Source organism: Schistosoma mansoni, chromosome 3 (assembly GCF_000237925.1).
Source record: "Schistosoma mansoni strain Puerto Rico chromosome 3, complete genome".
NCBI lineage: Eukaryota > Metazoa > Platyhelminthes > Trematoda > Strigeidida > Schistosomatidae > Schistosoma > Schistosoma mansoni.
The window spans coordinates 26,088,754-26,103,768 of record NC_031497.1 but is presented as its reverse complement, the minus strand read 5'-3'; the positions used below and the strand labels follow the sequence as shown (position 1 = coordinate 26,103,768).

At 38.9% G+C, this 15,015-nt stretch overlaps 1 protein-coding gene across 2 annotated transcripts; it reads left to right on the top strand.

Moving 5' to 3' along the window:
* Positions 1-481: 481 nt before the first annotated feature.
* Smp_100130.1 (hypothetical protein) lies at positions 482-11,126 on the top strand (the record flags this gene model as incomplete). 2 transcript variants are annotated; one of them, XM_018799795.1, is made up of 7 exons in its annotated part: positions 482-528; positions 5,108-5,178; positions 5,217-5,331; positions 5,366-5,484; positions 5,526-5,815; positions 6,773-6,963; positions 10,774-11,126. In XM_018799795.1, exons 2-7 carry the CDS (start codon positions 5,152-5,154, stop codon positions 11,028-11,030), a joined length of 999 nt encoding a protein of 332 aa, XP_018651550.1. In that variant the 5' UTR covers positions 482-528; positions 5,108-5,151. The 2 variants fall into 2 exon arrangements, with proteins under 2 accessions (XP_018651550.1, XP_018651549.1); XM_018799796.1 differs by having other exon boundaries at positions 5,108-5,331; positions 5,371-5,484; positions 10,774-11,030.
* Positions 11,127-15,015: the final 3,889 nt, after the last annotated feature.

The following is a 15,015-nucleotide window of genomic DNA, read 5'->3' as shown; positions in this document are numbered from 1 at the left end:
CTTCTTCCGCACAATAGAAATCAGAAGTCGGACGAGAAGAGGTAGGAAAGATATATTTGATACGTTATCAATATATCGCGAAGCGTTTATTCTAAGCTGGCTAGTGAACGTAGGAGCTGTGTTCCACGCCGAGTCGAAACGTGATCTGGTACGGATGCATGACCGAAAGCCTTCAGTTAAACAAGTCCACTTGAACAACGTGGTCAGCATCCAATGTCGAACACTCAGAAAGCTATTGATTTTGGGGAATTATTTACAGCTACATCTTCATTTCTGTTCCAACAAGTAAGAAAGACGGTGTATGTGAACCTATCGTCGCATTGATTTCGCGAATTTACTGCAGCAAAATACGACTCAAATACGAGAAAACCTGATATTCGTGCAACCCCAAGGACAACCAACAGACCCTAGCCAACTCAAATACGGAATGACCGCTTCTTGTCAAATCGTTCAAGGTCGTTAAAACAAAACGGCGGGCAACTTTGAAAAGGCTCTAACTTTTTTACCGTGACACCGTAGAATACACCGGTGAGATGGTTTTATTAGTCCTTAATAAAGTACCGACTTTTCCATAATTCAGTTAAGTTTAGAGATCTGTATAATACTTTGGTTATCCAAATATCTACTACTCGCAAGTGCGCTTGCGAGTAGTAACATGTAATTAGTCGAAAAGTTCAAAATCTTAATAAACACCTTTCGAAACAATAAAATTTTAGAGCTATAATTGAAATAGTCCCGTTGATAAGCGTAGCAGTAAAATATTCTGGACTCGCGGGTTTCGTAGTAATTCAAACCAATTAATGTATTGCAGCAAGTTATGTCAAGTAATTCGAATAAATGAAAAGACTGAGACTTGGACAAACACGTGAAATAAGCCATTCATCATCTACTGTGCTGCTTATGGCCGTTTACAAGTACATAACATGAATTTCACAGTGGACACATTATTTTCCAGTTTCAGTTTGGAATGGACAGGTGGTCTGTGTTATTCCTGACAGTGGTGGTCTCTCAGTTGATCCAACTTTCTGTTGAGATCGTCGACAGACGGAACTTCATTCACGTGTTGAGGTATTGAATTCCATTCCTTGATGATTCGATGGGAAAGTCGATAGTCAGCTTCAGTCTTCAGTAATAAGGATAGTAGGTTGATGAACCTGTGTTAATCCTGACAGATTTCCTTCCAGTGAAGGTCCAGCTTCTTCTTGAAAATGTTCACTGATGGTGCTGATACCACTTGCTCTGGTAAAGCGTTCCAGTCATTGACCACTCGATGAGAAAAACGGGACCCCACCTTTAGTTTATTAGATCGCGGTTTCAGAACATTCTTGCTATGACCTCGGAAATTATTAGTGCTGGAGGGAGCAAAAAGATTAGACATTAACACCCAGATCATAATTAAAGATACGAAATGCCAGTATAAGGTCACCTCGCGTCCTACGATAAGATAAGGGGAAAAGGTCTAGACGTTTTAAACGCTCATCGTAAGGGAGTTTAGAAAGACCCTTTACTAATTTTGTCCCTACACGCTGGACACGCTCAAGCGATTTAGTATCCTTTATCAGACAAGGGCTAGCTGCTTGGATACAGTATTCTAAGTGTGGCCTTACATAGGTGGGATATAAAATTCGAAACATATCCTCGTCGAAGCATTTAAATGCCCTGCGAAGCCACCATAGCGCACGATAGCCTTTGGAAGCAACCGCATTGCAGTGCGTAGTAGTTTTCAAGTCGTGACTTATAATTACTCCTAAGTCTTTGTGCTCTTGAACGCGTGGAAGAGATGTACCATTAATGGTATAGTGGTAACTAATATCGTGCCCGATGTGCATGAACACGCTCTTCCTGGAATTAACTTCCAGGCCCCAATCATGAGCCCACCTAACTAATTCGTCTAAATCTGCTTGCAGTTAACAACGATCAGTCTCATTTCTTATTGTTCTCCAAATTTTAACATCATCCGCAAACAATAACGTCGACGACTTAAGTAATAAAGGTAGTTCATTAATATACAGAAGGGAAAGTAAAGGGCCTAAGATGGTGCCTTGGGGTACACCACTTTTGACCGGTTTCCATTCGGATAGAGTTCCATTGACCCTCACTCTCTGTCTGCGGTCACATAAGATGCTTCCTATCCATTCCTGTATAGCACCTGTTATTCCAAAGCTCGAGAGCTTTTGCATAAGACCTAAGTGTGAAACTTTATCAAACGCTTTGCTAAAATCTATGAATATCACGTCGACAGACAGGCCGTTGTCTAGGGCAGCTGTCCAATCCTCTCTCGCAATGAGTAAGTTAGTCAAGCATGAATGCTTGTTACGAAACCCATGTTGCTCGGGAGTTAACAGATTGTACGAATCTATGTGACTCAGTAGCTTAGCCCGAATTGATTTTTCAAGTAACTTAACCACTATGCTGGTCAGGCTAACAGGCCGGTAGTTAGATACGGTCCGTCTCTGACCATCCTTAAATATAGGACTAACTATGGCGTCTTTCCAGTCTCTAGGTAGTTGAGCCTGTGAAAGGGACATGTTGAGGAGCATCGTGAGCGGTCTTGAGATAATGTCCGCAAGCGATGACAGCAAACGTGGGTGTAACCCATCGGGGCCCGGTATCTTACAAGGTTTTGGGTTAGTTATCAAAGGAAGAACAATATCCTCTGTCACGTGTAAAGGTCCTATGGCTGGTATCTCATTGTCAACGGGACAAGTAGCTGTAACACTACACGTAGAGTAGACTTCACTGAAATAGTTAGCAAATGTCTCCGCTTTCGCTAGATGAGATCCAGCCAATAAAGCTGAATTTTCGCTTAACAGTAACGAGGGGATACCATCACTTCGTTTCGTCCGCCTTTTAACATACGAAAACAGTCGCTTCGGACAGGTACGGCTATCGTATGCCAACTGTCGTTCGTAAGCCGTGCGGGATTTAGCTATGGTCTTTTTACATATATTCCGGATTTTTTTATATTCTCACTTAAATGATGCCTGACCTGTTGACAAGAATAAGTCCCAGAAGTGTTTCCTACGCTTCAACAGCTTCCGGGTTTCCTTATTAATCCATGGAGAGCAATATGATAGCTTACGTGCTGACCATGGGATAAACGGTTGAGTTACGGATTCGAACGTAGACTTAAACCTATTCCATGCATCATCAATCGATCCATCAGCATCGACTGACCAGTCAATCGAGATAGCATAGTCCCTGATTGCCGGAATATTAGCTCTCCAGATATTAGGACGGGGTGGAGCAGATGCAAATTCTATACCATGTATCCGGAACTTAAAGGAAAGTACGACATGGTCACTATTCACCAGTGGGGGAAGGTGTTGAATGTCGACGATATCTTCACAGTGGTGTGTGAGGACAAGGTCTATCAATGACGGATTATGTTCCAAGTCTATATGCGTCGGCTTAACGATACATTGTACAAGTGCACATTGAATAATTGATGACAAAAGGACGCTATCGAAACCCCCACATGGAGCTGTGAGCTCTATCCAGTTTATATGGGGTGCATTGAAGTCTCCAACGATGAGACAACATTCTGCCTTACTCCAAGAACAGACGTGTCTTAGGATAAGGTCGTCAGCGACAAGTAGCTTGTTCTGGGCTTGTGAACATTTTAAGTGTCCTCGTAAATTCTCTGTTTTGGGAGACAAGAAAAGTAAGGGCACATCAGATGCGAATTTACCACCAAGCTATTTAAAAACTAATCAAGTCGTGTCTGATTCTTCTATATGAAAATGAGAATTGGTTTAGTTTAGCTAATCTGTTATCATACAGGAGCTTTGCTATTCCAATAGTCATCTTAGTTGCGGTCCTTTGAACCTTTTCCAACAGCCCACTGTCTCTTTTAAGACAGGGACTAGCTGCTTACATGCAGTACTGGGGTTTAGGACGAACGAGCACCGTATACAAAGTCGGAAAGGTTTTAGCATCGATATGGCTAAAGACTAACACATAAACCATAGGGTTCGAAGACCTTTGGTGGCTGTTACATGGGAGCATGCAGTGGCTTTTAGGTCTTGGCTAACTATGACTCCCAAGTCATTGTGTGTCTAGATAACTAGTAGCTCACTGTTTTTCACCATGTATGTATCTGTACCTTGGCGACCAATGTGCATCTTAATGCACCGGTGATGATAGGACACTAGGAAGGTCATTTACATACAGGAGAAACAACACAGGCCCCAAAACTGCACCCCGAGGCAATCCGCTAAACACAGTTTCCAAGCTAGACAACTTGGAGTTCGCCCGTACTCTTTGTTAACGCTCAACTAGAAAGTCTTTTATCCATATGTTACCTCCAATCCCGATATTACTTAACTTAGATAACAGCCGGTTGAGAGGAACTTTGTCAAGAGCTTCACCAAAGTCAATATAGGCTACATCTATAGATAGGTTCTGGTCTTTAAGAGCGCACCAATTTTCACAGGCTACTAATATATTAGTAAGACAGAAATAACCTGTTCTAAAACCGTGCTGCTTTTCAGAAAAAAATCTGGTTTCAATCTAGATACTCAACTTCCGAATAATCTTTTCTAAAATTTTACCAACCACGCCAGCTAGGTTTACGGGTCAATAGTTCTCAGGTTTACATTATGTATCTGTTTTGTAGCTCTTGAGTGTTGTGGTATGGGGAGCGTGGCGAGTCAGTTCTTCCTCTCGAAGTGCTCCCACGTAGCCACGCGTATACAGCCCATGACAGGGAAGTTTACTCACTGCCTTGTGTTTAAGAAATTTGGAGGACGAAAGAAAAACGTCCGGCTCTTTAACCGGGTAGGTGGATATGAAGGATCCACATAGGGAGGTTGGGATACTCTGATTTCTAGCCCATGGTGCACATGGGCTCCAGGATCCTGAAGGAATAAATGGCGTATGAACCTATTGTTATTCACTTCCATGAGACTGCATCTTCTAACGTTGCTCTTCTGCCTTGTGGATTCGACCTTTAGGTCAAAGGCTCTTGCGTTCTTATGGTCTTGTTTTGTAATCTACTTAGTGTTACAGATAGATTGAAATATATGCAAGGGATTAGCGATAAAATTTACAATCTTTTGGTAACCTAGATGCATTTCTAACTTTTGTTACTTTTTCCTTATTACAGCCGTGGGAGGCGTTAACTATTTATTAACATAAATATCCAGTCGCATGTCGAAACGCTCTGGCTTAGGTGTGGTATGTCATATCTGTCCAACTACTTAACTAGAAGTAAGATCACCAGCGAAGAGTTATCAAAACCTTTGAAATTGTCAAAACCATCTTTGGACAGTGATGAAGAAGACTATAACGATAAAGATTGTTTCCGATTACATGAAGCGGATATAGATGGTATCTGAGTATTTACTGTATATTATTCTACAAGGTCAGGAAGCTACGACTTTAGAGTATGATGATGAAGTTAAAATAACTCCATTTAACATGAAAGAAGAGCTTGAGGAAGACGGACACTTCGACTCCGCTGGCACTTTCATTTTCAAGAAAGTTGGTAGAAAAATTATGATTAACGGTTCCTATTATTATAGCAAGTTGATGCTCGTGATAACTGGTTAGAAGATATTAATTGGCTGGAAGTCAAGAAAAATCAAGAAAAGAATTCGTTGAAAGACACATCGATAAGCGATGAACTTGGTGGAAAAGTGCTAAGTAAAGAGGAGAAACTCACTTTGTACCAAGAACTCCTATCTTATTTGCAACCTTCTGAGACCGTTCTGCGCAGTATTAGACGTATGGGTGCCTGTTCAGATTCTAAAAAGTCTGCTTCAGCCAGTCAACGCTGGCTAAAAAATAAAAATCCGAAAACTGAAGCTCAGACGTAAGTGTCACATATGATGTTGTACTTGTGATTATGGTATACGTATTCCAGTATATGTTGTGTTAGAGATTATGTCTAAACAACTTATTACGATTGTGATAGGAAGTAAAGTATAGCTTTCCGTTTTTTTCCTAATTTTGAAATTAGTGTTTATTCATCAGTGGTGAAAGGGAATAATGATATAAACGTCATGGGGAAATATTTCACTCTTTATACAATTAGAGAAACTCATCGAAACATTTTGAATTAAAAATGTCATTTACTGGAACGGTAAAGTCGTATTTGTAGTTATTTATCACACACAAGTCTGTACTAAAATAGATGTCCCATCATTTAAAAAGTGGTCGTAAGCGTTTCCAAGTCCAATGAGTAATGTGAAATAGTTAAGTGGAAATAGTTTATATATAGAAGATAAATGTCTGCTTACAGAATATTGGGAAAATGCGGATAAATAGAAAAGAGGGGTCATAGCTTCTGAAGTTATAAAAAGCCTAATATAATTTTTCTATGACCAGTGTAGTGTGAGGACTTGGAGATCTCGTCTTTAGACAGATCAGGCTTAAAATAGTTAATTTCCAACAATCGTATCCTTTAAAATTCAATAAATGTATCATTCTAGTAGAACATTGTAGCGAAACAGATTCATACACTGTTTTATCTCACATTTCTGGTGTAAACGGTAAAAAGAACTAACCCCACGTCCAAACCAAATTAGTTGGATTGAAAAATCATTAAGTCGTAGATTCACGTTATGGAACCGGAATATTGTCTAAGTCCAATTCATATGTGTACTAGTGTACATTTATTGTATTACTCATAATATACTAGGTTCTTGAAATTTCCAGGTAGTAAGAGTCATACTTGTATATTCAGAACGAATTGTTCTAAAAAAACATTTTCATCCTTAAAAGTTATATTTACTACATTCAGATATTTTTTCCAAAAAACATTTTCCAGCGGCGATCCAGAAGGGTTGATTCGCGTTACTGAATTAGCTGATCAGCTTGTTCAAGGCGGAGATTTCGATGTTTATCAAAAAACATTCGATGATATCAAAAAATTGATAGAATGTACAAAACAATTTGCTGTAGATGATGAACTTGAAGTCCTCGGTCAGGCATTTGATGAAAAGCAAGTTGACAATAAAGGTTTGTTGTTTTTTTACCTTCTTTTTTACCATCTATACTTTGTAGTAAAATTTGTAAACATGATCGTAGCGGTAATGTTGAAGACTACAGCTTTCAGCTTTTTGGTTTCAAATTTTATTAAGGCAGTGTTGTTTTGTAATTTTCTAAGGCATTTTGCTACATCTACGACTCTGATTATGTGAATAATTGAAATGAAATAGAATTTTTTGTAATCCACTTAGATATGGTTGGTGATTCTTAATTCGTATCACGGTGACATTAAAATTAGTAACTTTCAATATATTCATCATCTAGGAAATAACTATAGATTCCATGTTTGATCTAGAAAATAAACATTTATCGAGACCTTATTTTATTTTATTTAAACACAAATATTGGTACAAAGAAGCACTAGATACATATGCGCCGCACAAATCTCATTTGATTTGTGTGAGTGCTGTGATACTCCCCAGGTGCCCAAACCGAAGCAGGTGGTTTCCTTAGGGGGCCATACTCGGACCTTTCGACCTAAAGGTCTGATCCACAAGGCAGTGGATCATCGTGAGGAGATGCAGTCTCATGGTAGCCGGTGACCAATGATTGATTCATACGCCATTTGTTCCTTCAGGATACTGGAGCCCATATGCACCATTGGTTTGGAATCAGGGTTTTCCAACTCCCCTAGGTGGACTTTCCGTGTCCACTAACCCGGTTAAGGCGCCGGACATTCGCTTTTCGTCCTCTCACTTTCGTGAACAGCACCCCCGCCACGAGAAGGCAGCGAGTAGGACATCCCTGACAGAGGCTATATACGCGTGGCCATGTGAAAGCATTTCGAGAGGGGGTGGCCCCTCATACTCTCAGCCGTACCAGGGCATTTAGGGGGCAATCTATTCATTTTACTTCTTCAAGGATATTTGCGCGTAAATGTTACAAAACATCAGTCACTAAAAAGCCGTTAACTATAGGTAGACCAAGACCTTTCATATTTTCTTATCCTATTTCTCTCGTTATGTATCCGGAATCACTTCATGGTTAAAATACTTTTGATTGATTAGATTAAATGTTAAATGTTGTTAACTCTTCGCTTGATCATCTTATGATGTACTTATTTATAGTGAAAAAACAAAATTGTAAGACTGAACACAAATATGCTTTCGTCTCAGTTATTAGACGATATCAATGCTGTAAGGTTAAATTAATAAGAGGTGAAGTAAAGTGAATAGGAAACAATTTAAAAAGACGAATAAAAGTCACGAAATGGTACTGTGTTCACTCTAAACTTCATTGTGTGGGTAGAGAGTGTCCGGAGATTTGTGATAAATATTCCAACCACAATGAAGATTGGCGCTACACCAACTACTGGTTCGCCATCAGGTACTTTATATTTAAAATTAAGACTTCATCCAGTGGTTCCACCATATCCACTGGTTCACTTCGCAAATGTTTGTAACTTCTTGATGCCTTTTACTTTCAGCGAGAAAATCATTAGTCGAAGTAGTACCTTTTAGCTGCTGAGACAGTGAGATTGCTCATAGTCACAGTTAATCATCCATGTGTTAGGGGGATATAGATTGGATCAAAGCATGCTTTGTTCAGGATTGTGTTTGGGTACGCTGATTGGCTATTTCTTGACTAACCAGCCCTTTGGGGTACTTAGAGAAGAGTGTAGAATCTTATGTAAAAGTTTCAAATATACTAACTTTTTTCTTATTTTGGTTCCTACTTCCACCCACCCTTGTTATTTGGAATGTACTTGCATTCATGTTCAACCGTGTTCTGTTTTGGGAACTTGTCGAGTGAAGGAGTGTCCAAGAATACTAAGCAATAAGAGAAACCATAACAATAGACTACATTATATATATAATTCAGCTATCGGTCTGTCATAATTATGAATGCCCCCAAATACCCTGGTACGGCCGAGACTCAGGAGAGTCCGCTCTCCCTCTCGAAATGCTCTCACATGGCCAGCGAATATATAGCCTCTGCCAGGGAAGTCCTACTCACTGCCTTCTCGTGGCGGGGGTGTTGTTTACGAAATTGAGAGGACGAAAAGCGAATGTCCGGCGCTTTAACCGCGTTGGTGGACAAGGCGAGTCCACCTAGGGGAGTTGGAAAACCCTGATTCCAAACCAATGGTGCATATGGGCTCCAGTATCCTGAAGGAACAAATGGCGTACGAATCAATCATTGCTCACCGGCTACCATGAGACTGCATCTCCTCACGATGATCCACTGCCTTGTGGACTAGACCTTCAGGTCAAAGGCTATGGTTGTGGCCCCCTAAGAAAACCGCTTGCTTCGGTTTGGGCACCCGGGCAGTATCACAACCCTCACACAAATCAAATGGGATTTGTGTGGCGCATATGTATCTGGTGCTTTCTTGTACCAATATTTATGTGTTTAAATAAATAAATAAATTATGAATAGCATACAGTAGGATGTTACACAAATTTGTAAGCTTCATCGGCAAGTACATTAGTTCCATTGGTTAATAGCAGTATACATAGGATTAAAACTAAATATAATTCTTCTCATACATCCTGCACGACTTGTTAAAGCACACATCTGTTTTGTCGACCTGTATATATGGCTAACAACTTGTATTAGCCTATAAGATTTGTAAAAATGATCAAGTTTCATATTTGATAGGAAATAAGAATTTCTGATAAATCTGTGTCTACTTAATTGGTACTGATTTGTGGTGATAATCATCTTCAAAATCGTATTTATGACTGTGTCCCTGAGGTCAAGTAGTTATTAGAAATTCTAATGACAAGTCATAACATCTAGGGTCAGTTAAGTATTGTATGACACCTGTAGTAAGCATAGAACATACTGTGTTAATTATTGGGTAAGATTAATAATTAACTTTCATAAAACTTGTCGTATTAGTCTAAAGACAAATATCCTGTACACAAGGCTCAGAAATAGATTATCAAGATCAAATACACCATGCAAAGAATGATCAGCCCTAATGAGTTGGTGTCTGACAAAATCTCAGCACGGATTCAAAAGGCTCGTTTGGCTTTTGCCAACTTACGTCACCTATGGCAAACACGAGATATCCGTCTATCAATTAAGGGACAAGTATACTGCGCAGCAGTTCGCTCTGTTCTACTTTACGGCTGTGAAACATGGCGATTAAGAGTAGAAGATACTCGTAAATTACTAGTATTCGATCACAGATGTCTTAGAAATATTGCCCGCATCTGCTGGGATCACCGGGTAAGTAATGGAGTGCTTAGACACAGGGTATTAGAGAATAATGCTAAATCAGTTGATAAGGTTGTGAATCTACATTGACTGAGATGGTTGGGCCACGTGTGACGTATGCCTGAGTACCGATTACCACGACACGCTATGCTGACTAGTGTAGGGGCGGCCGAACCAAAACGTGGCATCAGTGCTTGAAGTCACTAACTTCTAGTCTGAGCCATGTTGGCAGATGCAGACTACTTGGTTGGGGTCCGCGTGACTATCGTAACCAATGGTTGGAGACTCTAGGTGACATGGCTCAGAATCGATCACAATGGCGTAAGTGTATGCACTCTTTATCTTCCTTTAAACCTTGAGACTAAAATTGCTTCGTAACTTTCTTCCTTCCCATACTATATCCTTATATACAACATATCCTTTATATACTACCATCACTAAATTAACTACTTCTATGGATACGGTGTTCATCTTGTTGTGCTAATGAGGTATGGCAACTTGGGCCGATGCATATATGTGCCTGGTCCTATGTTGTAGCTGACTGACTGACTATATAGTTAATTATTCAAAATAGTCAACCCTACTCATATTCAAATTTCCAAAATTGGTTTTTAGATGAAATCAAATCAACTGAAGAACATGATGGTACTGACCATGATGACAATAATAATAATACCTCAGTCATGTGGCATTTAAAACGCTCAAATAAACCAAATACAGAGATTGAAGGACCATATACATCTGAACAATTGAAGGCGTGGCTTCAAGATGGAACATTCAATGACAATGACAATATTTTAATACGTGAATCAACGAAATCTGATGGACAATTCTATAATATCACACGTATTGACTTTGATTTGTATGAATAAAAGAGTAAATATTCACTTTTTTCAATATTATACTCCCTTCTTTTATGGATTCTATTGTATATAGAAACATTTGTGAATATATCTGTTCGTTTTTTCCCTTGCTCATTTCTTACTTTATATTTCACTTGATTTTATTAGCATATTGGAAAATAACATCTTAGTCATGCCTGTTTAACAATTGATTATTATTATTATTATTATTTAAACACATAAATATTGGTACAAGAAAGCACCAGATACATATGCGCCATACAAATCTCATTCGATTTGCTTGAGGGCTGTGATACTACCCAGGTGCCCAAACTGAAGCAGGTGGTTTTCTTAGGGGGCCACACCCGGAGCCTTTGACCTGAAGGTCTAGTCCACAAGGCAGTGGAGTATCGTAAGGAGATACAATCCCATGGTAGCCGGTGATCAACAATTGGTTCATACGCCATTTGTTCCCTCAGGATACTGGAGCCAGTCCATGTGCACCATTGGTTTGGAATGAGGGTTTTCCAACTCCCCTAGGTGGACTTTCCGTGTCCACCAACCAGGTTAAAGTGCCGGACATTCGCTTTTCGTCCTCTCAATTTTGTAAAGGACACCCCCGCCACAAGAAGGCAGTGATTGATGTTGCAGCATTTATAGAAACTCAACTATGTTTCTGATCCAAAACCCCGAGAATTAAATATTTGACACTTTTCACGTAGTATTTCATGGAAATGGTGAAAATTTGATTGTAGTTTGCATTACTAACTAATATTGATTAGAGAACTTGAAATTAATCAATTGCTGTTTCGTCTCACAAATCCCCAATACTTGTTTACTCCTGTCGTCAACCAGGATTCTCCAGTCAATCTTTACGAAAGTCAGTCTATTGATATCAAAGTTGAGCGTCTACGGAATCCTTCACTCGGTTCAACAACTTTGTGTTAAAAATGTTTCCTGGTACTGACAACCATGTTATGCCTCCGTAGTTCTCACACTTTCTGAGATCCCCTCTGTTTGGTATCTTGATAAGGTATCTTTCTTCTCAGTCTGTTGGTATTTGTTGTTCCTCTAAAATCTTTTGAAGAGAACGTTTAACATCTTTGCAGTTGCCTCTTTCACTTAAATAAGTAAAAACCATGTGCTCTCTAGTGACCAACTTTAAGATTTAGCAAGCAATTGTGTTTGGTGGAATTCGATCATAATGGAAGTGAAACAATCGTCACTAATGTTATCGTATAGTGTCGGCAATAAATAAGGAATTGACTGAAGTTGGAATTGTGAAATATTGGATGCTAATTCAGTAGTCTAAGGATAATATGGTCTATATTAGGACTGATGGTTATGAGTTCGATCTTTTCAGAGTACTACGGAGTCTTAAAACAAAATATTTGTACATTGCTTAACTGTTCTAAAATAGTCATCGGTACCCCATGGAAATTCCCTTAACAAAAAACAAAGCTCAGTCATTATTAATAAACAACGGTTTCCATCTAATCATATCTTTGGAACTTCATTAGCGTAAAAATCTACAGAAATGCCACAGAGGATTAGTTTTCATAAAGCTAGTTCGTTTTCAAAGAGCTCTTGGTGTTGTACGTTTAAGTTAGCTTTACTTCTTATCTCAACCTCTGTTTTTCTTAAACAGATAATTTTAATAGAAAAAAAGAATCTAGCAAAGGAAGTTCACTTTTTGACGAAATCATTTACTAAAGCTTTACATTCGTATTTATAGTTGTATGATAAATATATGTCTATAGAGAGATAGAAAAGATTGCATCATGAAGTGATACGATACTCTAAATATCAGATGAGGTTGCGTAATAATCAGGGGGTTAGAGAAGAATAAGAATAATTTACAGGTTCAGTCAGTCACAACGTAGAACTTCGTACTTACGTACATCGGTTCGAGTTGCCATACCACATTAGCACAGAGATGCAGTTGTCGATTCAGATCCCATAGTGTTAGAAGTAGTAAGAGTATAAGCATTATGTGAAAGGTTAGGGTTTGAAGATTTTATTCAAGGAGTATAATCCAGTGAAATAAATTTGAAAAGAGAAAAGGATAGGGACATGAAGAATTTGAGAGAACTCAAAAAGTGGATACACCGCCATTGCAAACGATTTTGAGCCATGTCATTCAAGGTCTCTAACCATCGATTGCTATCATCTCGCTAATCCCAACCAGGTAGTCTACACCTACCGGCATGGCACAGTCCAATTGTCAGTGACTTCATGGATTTGTGCCATGTTTTACGGGTTAGAATTATGAAGGGTAATTGTCTGTTTGACAGATAGGAAAAAAGGAAGAACATAAAGGTCACATTAATAACTGAATAATAGTCCTGAGAAGTTTTTAAAAAATAATAACTACAGTTTGGGATTACAAAACTATGATCAAAAAAAGCAAGACTAGAAGATACCACAAGAGGGAATCAGGGTCAAGGAAGGATGAGAGGTTGGACGTGTTGTTTTTGCGCTCAGAGTTCGAGCTTTCATTGGTTGGTCGCCAACGCCTCAACAGTGCTTAAGTTTTTTTTAATCGAACTCCCTTGGGTTCAGTTCCTTTGATTGTGTCGATTATTTTGAAGGAAGACTCCTTTGGAGCAACATATCCACAGATAATTAAGTGCTGGTTGCTTCAAATACAGAATAGACTGTCCAGTAAGGTTATTTTGCTGTATAACAGTATAAATCGAAGTCCAGGTAGGTTTTTATGTCAATAAAATGTTGATTCCCGTTTCATCCTTATTAAGAATCTTAATTCAGAAGGAATTGGAGTCTTATTCGTTTCATGGTTGAATTTCTTGGTTTATTAAAAAAAATCGTTCATTATACCTACTTACTGATTTTAACTCATTTCACCCAACTTTACTCATGGTATGAAGAATTTGTGAATATTGTTCAATTTGCAGCTTAGGCGGACTGTTTGTTATGAAAAATGTGAACTGCTCGATCCCTTTCTCAGTGACGTAAAGATTGAGGGCTGGCTGAGATATTTAGTTGGTTTAAGTCTGATCCCTGACAAAGCCATAGATCTGTACTGATGAGGAGTCTCCTACTAGGACAAAAGGTGAATTCGGTAGTTCTTGATCCTAATCGTTATCTTGCTAAAGCGAGTTGATAGTGTAAAAAAGAAATTAAACGTAAACCTTTTTTTCAGAATAGGATCAAACGCATTGATTTTCAATGTGAAATCCGCTTGGAAAATTCCTATCATATTTGTAGTTTGCAAGTTTCTGCCACTAACCAACATTTATATTTTTTAAGTTACTTGAATTAGTTTTTGTTCAAGATGATCTGGCGCGCTGTTAAAGGTATGAGGGTCGTTGTGACTTCCTAGTTGTCTATGGTATGGAAGGATATTTTTTCAAGACCTGGAAATAAAATTGATTTTGTAGCGGTCTTAGTGACTTGTGAGCGTGATTGGATAAGCCAAAGAACAACTCCTCATGAATTGCGTTTTATAGTAAGCTTTTGTTGTTTTAGCCTTTTCACTTGTAAGCGCTTACAACCGGTGACAGAAATACGTGCTGTACGGTAAGATATAATGTTTTTAGGATCAACGTCTTCTCACTCTTTCCTTACGTTGTGAAATGGTAGCATCGCCACAGAAGCTAGTTGTCTAAGGGAAACACCTTATCGTCTTCATAGCTCTTTACATTAAGCAGTACGTCTTCTCCCTCAAGCTTCAAGTTTTCTGCTTTTAACCATTACCGTTCCCCAACCAACCTGCCTGGCAAGATGGGACGTAAAGGAATAAGTTTGCCAGCCAACATAGCTCGGCTGAATCATTAAGATAGTCAAACCCGAACAACACGTTAAGGTAGTAGAAAGAGTCGAATGAACCAAAATTATTTGAACGAAAAAAAGTATTTCGATAATTAATCCACTGCTGAGGAGTCTCACAATAGGACGAAACAGCCGTCCAGTGCTTCCAGATTTTCCATAGTGGTCTAGCTTCAATTGACTCATGATCTCAACTGTTAAAATTAGTTCCGTACTCTTAGGTAGT